Here is a 6,780-nt window from a genome sequence, read left to right as displayed (position 1 = left end):
CCTGTTTCAAGTTATTAGTTATACTGATTTCATCTCATTTCTTTACCTCCGGTGGAAGCAATCCTCCCTTCTTCAACAGTTCTCGGTGCTGGACACGGAAGGATTCGACACCGACTTGGCATCCTTTGCATCGTATCCTTCTGCAACGGCCGTATCTTCCTCGCTCCTTGCATTTAGGGCCCCCGGGTTCATCTTCCTCACTTCCTCTTTCGTGTATATGAATATTTTCCTTACCATGCAACAAAACTCCCTGAATTCATACCGACCGGAATGCATGTTAAAGTTCAATGGCAGGGAAAAGCAAGTAGCCAATGCAATAAGATTAACCAAAAAAAAACTTACTGCCAAGGATCGTCTCCAACAAGCATCATATCCCCCTCATCGTCCGTGTAAACAATCAACCAGTCCTTAGTCGCCATTAACTCCCCGTTAAACTCAAACAGCCTATCCAGCTCTGCAACTAGTTCGTCGTAGTCATGGAACTTTGAGAGATCCACAGACCGACCCAGCGCAATTCCTTGCTTGTGAACCTGAGCACAACAAATATATATATATATATACTGTGAGCTTCCAGAACTCTTTCCTTCAGAATGTTGGGTAGCATAGCTAGGTATTACCTTTGTGCAGCTCCTAGTTGAATTTGATTTGCCATGTGCATCCTTGGAATGGGCATGACTAGTCTGTGGTTGTCTTCCCTGCTCAGCCCGATGATCGTTCATTGATTTAGATCCTTTTGACCGATCAGACTGATCCTGGACCTTCGGTGACAAGTTCTGTATCTGAGGCACTTGCTCATCCATCTTGTTTCTCTGAGACACTGTTGGCTCTGTCTCATTCAAGTGACTGCTCACCAATGGAATGCCAAAAAGCCTGCAGTTTCCATCTTTTGACTTCCCAGTTTCCTTCTCTTGAATCGTTACAGGTTGCTTTGCTGCGAGCTCTCTCGCCTGAACCATGTCATCAAAATAATTCAAACCACGAGAAGGCATTGGCCAATTCCCACGAGCATTCTCAACCGTCTGAAATTGAAGCACCGGATATTCACTACATCCACCGTATTTAGTGTTGCCGTGTCCTTGAAAAGAGGCATCCCCTACGACAGGCACCTTTGACGACTCGGGCAACTTGAGAGAAAGGCCAGAGTGCATCAATGGCCAATGGTTACCGAGATAATTGAACTTACCATCCTGATCACCCAACATTTTCTTCGTAGGAGCAGGAGCTGGTGCTGAATGATCAGTAAATGGCAGCCGATGACTGCAGGATGTATCAACATTTGATCCAAATCCAGAAAGTAAATCCGTGTAAGTTGGCTCGTGTCTCCCTGATGGCATCCAGTTCTCAGATTCATATCTTCTAGATGTACATACCATGTCAACCTTTTCCTCAGCTACTGAAGGTGGCCAGATGGAAGAATTTTCAGGAGCACCGCACTCAGCACTGTCTGTGATTTTCCCCCTCAAGGTCGAGTATTCTTGACCTTGCAAGACCCTTGAAAGGCCACTTGCAGGTAAAGGGTCCATCGTTGCTTTTGATGAGCCTGTTTAAAACAAAAAGAATCAGTGTTTAAACATCCAAACTTAGATGGATTCAGTTTCAACAGGCTAAGGTCAACAAAATGATGTCAGAACTAGGTAGGAGAAAATACCATCCCGAGTAAGCACTGAAGAATCCGGAGATGATGGTACAATATTGGCTCTTGGCCTCTTAGGCCTTGGCATTGGAACAGGACTCAATGCAGGAGGCGCAAGGGCAGGCTCAATTTTCCAAGGAGATACTCTATCAGGTCGAGGAATATTAGAAGTTTCATCCCATCTCACCTGAAAGAAAACTATACATTTATCACTCATTCTCTAGAAAAGTACTCTGGGTCAAGTTTCAGAACCATGTCATACCTTTAGGCATCTCCACTTAGAGTTCGCCCACCTCTTGGGATCAGAATCTTCGATCCCAACAACAGTGCCAGTAAACCTAAATGAACAAACAAAATCATTATAGTCCATTCCAAGGAATCATTATAGGGTAGACTACCAATATCATACAAAAAATACTTCAGTATAGCGTATCAGGATGTTAACATTATTGTGCATGGATAAATGGAAAAGTGGTTCATTTATACCTTTGCTCAGGAGCCTCCTCACCTTCAAATCTCATCTTAAACCTCATGCCTATCGAGTAGTTATTCTTAACAGATTCCATGTACTGATCAAATGGAACAATAAACTCAGATGGACTCGTCCTGTCAAAAACAAAACAATGATGCAGGATCCAGTTCACAATATTAAAAAAAACAACAAACAATCAAGCATCAGATATATCAATGAGACAAAAAAAACTAACAGCAAACCTTGGTTTGTAATAAACTATAAACATAGTCTTTGTCAAGTACGCATGCCATGCAGTAGCCAGTACACCAAGATGCATGCTGTGGCTAGATATAACAGAAGATGGTACATTTCCCTGCTGTTTCATTGCCCGCCTCACACCAACGCGTAATTCGCCATTCTCGCCCCTAGAAAAGCATAAAAAGATTTCATATTTATAAAACAGAACTAAGGGAAAAGGCAGAGCAAAAACTCAAGGATATCCTGCATTCTAGATATATACCTCAGAAATATAAACGCATCTCCTGCAACAAGCCTCTTGGAGCTAACAAACACACTCCACCCACTCTGGAGCAAGTGCCTCCGCGGTTGACCTGGAATGACATAAAACATAAACATTAACAGCAGCTGAAACATGATTATCCAAGTAGAATAGTTACGATCGTGTACAAAAAGGGATATGCTGCTTGTTCAAATTTCATCAAGTCGGTCAGCTAAACAGACAAATATACTGAACAGTTATAAAAGGAACATCATATGCAAAAGATAGATTAGTGTAGACCTCATGCGTTAACCCATACATACCTCGAAAGATATGCCTGAAACGCCATTCATTTCCATGCAAATCCTTAGCAACCAACTCCTGTGTAGGAGGTTGCCGTGACATATCCTGAGGAGAGACAGGAACGCTGTCTTAGCAACTAACACGGTATATATGGCCAAAAGAGACAAAAGCTGGAAGCTCCATTAAAGGTAACTTTAACACTAACCAGAGGCGGAAGGCACTCATCGGCATGGCGTCTAAGCACAGAAAACCCACCATGAGTACTCGTGTCAGAAGCAGTCAACGTCTTGCAAAATGAGTGCACCTGAAACCTCGGTGGCGGTGGCGGAGGCGGCAATTTCTCAACCGCATTCTCATCTTGCTGTATAAAACAAGATAAACCAACATCAGATTCAAAATCATCATGCTATGCCCAAACAGTGAACAGAAAAGGAAAACAGCTTACGTTAGACTCAGGAAGCAGAGTAATTTGAGCAAACACTTCGTCAGTATCTGGCTCTGCCTGTGAATCAAAAGACAATCTAATGTTCGAATACAATCCCAGAGAACGCTAAAACTTGCCGATAAAGAGAAAACCCGTCCTACCTTCAACTCTACATTAATAACCCGGCAGAGGATCTTTGATGGAAGCTCATAGACCGGCATCTGCTGCTCTGTCCTCTGACTCATCGATGCCTCAACCTAATCACGACACCCAGTACAACCAGAATTAACAAAAGAGAGCGAATAACTCCAGAAAAACGGAAAATCGGGGAGAGAAAATAACTCAGAAGTCAATCTGAACATCTATAACATCATCATCATCGTCATCAAAGGATAAAACATCAAACCCAGAACCGACAGATGAAAACCGAACCTGTTCGATGTGTCCCTGAGGGAAATAGAAGACACGGTCATCTTTTTTGGGGACTGTCACCAGAGGACCGGCGCACGCGTGCCACAGCTCCTTGAAAAGCGCAGCCTCAGGGTCGACTGAGAGTAAGAAGAAACAACAAAATCAGAAAACCAGATCACCTTCTTCTGTAACAAAACAACGAGCTAACTAAATCCAGAACATTCCATACCTGTAGCAGATCGCGTAGAATGACTCTGCTGACCCTCGCCTCCGCCGCCGCCGGCAGAAGCGGCGTTCCTCGCTTCCGTTGGATCACTGTAACCAGAGGAGAAGCCCTCTCCTCTTACGTGAATGGAATTTCCTTTCGTTGAAATCTCCGATGTCGCCATTTCTCGATGATCTCGAGCTTAGATCTGTTTCATCTTATATCTAAGCAGCTTCTAGACAACCAAAAACCCACAGAAACTTCTCAATCCAGCTCTTCTCTTCGAGAAATCGGATAAATAACCCAGAGACTTGCTCCAATATCACAAAGCTCGTTCAATACTGAAGCAGCTTCAACTTCCCTATCTCTCACACATTCACCACTCCTTCAGCAGCTACTCCTCACACGTCCAGATGAAGCTACGAGAAAACTAAACCCTAGAATCGACCAAGGAATCACCAAATTTGCCTGAACTTTCCTCGATTAGCCTCTCCGCTCTCCCCTACTTCTCTCTTCTCTCTTTCTCTCTCTTCAGATATCAGATTGCAGGTGCCAGAGCTCGTACATCAACAAGCCTTTTCCTCCACTACTCTTTTCTTCTCTCTACTTTCTCTCTCTACTTTCTTCGTCCACCTCTCTCTCTCTCTCCACTTCTGTGTCTGGTACGACCGGGACTTAACCAGCGTGGTCAAAACTGCGCAGCAATCATTTCAACCACGGTCAGTTTCTAACCATAGCGAAAACAGGCATTCACCGGTTACCAGTCCTCTTTCGGACCGGCTACTACCGGTTGTAACCATTTCCGGGGGACCAGGACAGCGACCACACCAGGACGGAAGACAATTGATGAAATATTTTTCTTTCAACAATAAATTTTGATTTTTTTCTCATGATACATTTCACTTTTTAAAAATCCATAATCACGTTTTTTTAACAATTCATGCTAAAATTGGATATTACTAATATAATTCCATCCCAGAGACTGTATTAATAATACTATTATTGCGGACAAAAACGTATATGCATTCTAAAAAAGTGGAAGGGTTGAATTTTAGGGGGAAATCACATTTTCATGTTATTAATTAATTAATTAATGTTTTTGGTGGCAGTAATAGTAATAAAGGCGGCTTTACTTTTTAGATGTATTTAACGGCGTTAATATCCCCGCTGAAACTTGTCGAGCCAAGACTAGATGGACAGGTAACGGCGTTTGTCAAGAGCGTCAGTGGAAAGCTGTTCTGTTTTTATGGGGAAGTGGCTTTGTCGTGCTCTGAACGGGCAGGTCTGGATGGATGTGGAGAGAGAAAGGGAATGGGGGTGCCGAAGAATCACATGCCACCTACCTGCGCATTATAGCATCTTCTTAATTTTTTTCTGTCATTTTCCCAAATCTCCTCTCTGCCGTGCGCCTCTCGCCTCGCGTATTGTAACGCGATTTTCTTGTGGCAAATATCTATGATTATGTAATTTGCGTTTCCCATTCTACTCTAAAATAAAATGTATAAAATAGAACTTATATTAAAAAATATAGCTTGCTTGGCATATAATTTATAACAAAATTTTTAAAATATACATATTTTGAAAAACATGAAAATTATTTTGATTTTGAAAAAAAACTATATTAAAAATTAGTCATTTTCGTATCATATTTATTATATAATAATAAATACAAACAAAATAATTAAGGGAAAAAACCCTAAAAATTTCTGAACTTGTATTTTGGAGTAATATTAATTCCTAAACTTGTAGAGGTGCCTATTAATTTCCAAACTTGCAAAATTGAACACGTTAAATCCTGAACTTGTTAAACGGTTCCATAATCCTCCATAACGTTATTTGGTCAAAAAAACGAGTTGACCGATCCGACGTGGCGCTGACGTGGCGGTAATTTTCTGAGTTGACTCGCCACATCACGTGCCACGTCGAATCGGTCAACTCGTTTTTTTGACCAAATAACGCTATGGACGATTATGAAACCGTTTAACAAGTTCAGGATTTAACGTGTTCAATTTTGCAAGTTTGGGAATTAATAGACACCTTTACAAGTTTAGAAATTAATATTACTCCAAAATACAATTTAAAATTTTTTAAGATTTTTGTAAATAAAGTATGATTATCTTTTAATTTCTAAATTGATTATGAATTGTTTAAAAAAAATATATTAAAAAAGATATTTCTAAATTAAATGTATTTTTTCCAAGAAATCCTTTTTAATATATTTTTCTAAAACAATTAATAATCAATTTAGATTTAAAATATTTGATACATACCATTATTAGATTATTTTCTCTATAACAAAATATTGTTATTATTATTATAAAATCTGGACCTAAAATTATATAGCTAAAGTTGTTATATATATAACCAATTTAGAAATTAAAAGATATACTTTATTCACAAAAACTCTAAAAATTTCTGAACTTATATTTTAGAGTAATATTAATTCCTAAACTTGTAGAGGTGTCTATTAATTCCCAAACTTGAAAAATTGAACACGTTAAATATTGAACTTGTTAAACGGTTCCATAATCATCCATAGCGTTATTTGGTCAAAAAAACGAGTTGACCGATCCGACGTGGCGCGTAACGTGGCAAGCCAACTCAGAAAATTACCGCCACGTCATATGTCACGTCAGATCGGTCAACTCTTTTTTTTTTACCAAATAACACTATACATGATTATAGAACCGTTTAACAAGTTTAGGATTTAACGTGTTCAATTTTACAAGTTTGGGAATTAATAGGCACCTCTACAAGTTTAAGAATTAATATTACTCCAAAATACAAGTTCGGGAATTTTTAGGGTTTTTTTCCAATAATTAATGATTGGAATAAAATAATTATTTTAAAA

At 39.8% G+C, this 6,780-nt stretch overlaps 1 protein-coding gene across 1 annotated transcript in view; it reads right to left on the bottom strand.

The window, feature by feature from the left end:
• Positions 1-4,590, bottom strand: part of LOC104819425 (auxin response factor 2-like) — a 5,343-nt gene extending 753 nt beyond the window's left edge. Inside the window, exons 1-14 of the mRNA XM_010549490.2 lie at positions 3,954-4,590; positions 3,746-3,861; positions 3,475-3,570; positions 3,335-3,391; positions 3,095-3,250; positions 2,910-2,994; positions 2,608-2,698; positions 2,348-2,512; positions 2,120-2,239; positions 1,896-1,971; positions 1,649-1,820; positions 618-1,540; positions 343-530; positions 1-250 (exon numbers count right to left, since the gene is read on the bottom strand). Coding sequence (XP_010547792.1) covers positions 73-250; positions 343-530; positions 618-1,540; positions 1,649-1,820; positions 1,896-1,971; positions 2,120-2,239; positions 2,348-2,512; positions 2,608-2,698; positions 2,910-2,994; positions 3,095-3,250; positions 3,335-3,391; positions 3,475-3,570; positions 3,746-3,861; positions 3,954-4,113 — 2,583 coding nt within the window. The 5' untranslated portion in view covers positions 4,114-4,590 and the 3' untranslated portion in view covers positions 1-72. The remainder of the gene's footprint in view (positions 251-342; positions 531-617; positions 1,541-1,648; positions 1,821-1,895; positions 1,972-2,119; positions 2,240-2,347; positions 2,513-2,607; positions 2,699-2,909; positions 2,995-3,094; positions 3,251-3,334; positions 3,392-3,474; positions 3,571-3,745; positions 3,862-3,953) is intronic.
• Positions 4,591-6,780: the final 2,190 nt, after the last annotated feature.

The sequence above is a fragment of the Tarenaya hassleriana genome, unplaced genomic scaffold (assembly GCF_000463585.1).
Source record: "Tarenaya hassleriana unplaced genomic scaffold, ASM46358v1 Cleome3, whole genome shotgun sequence".
Taxonomy (NCBI): Eukaryota; Viridiplantae; Streptophyta; class Magnoliopsida; order Brassicales; family Cleomaceae; genus Tarenaya; species Tarenaya hassleriana.
The sequence above is the reverse complement of the archived record's forward strand: the minus strand, read 5'-3'. Positions and strand labels throughout refer to the sequence as shown.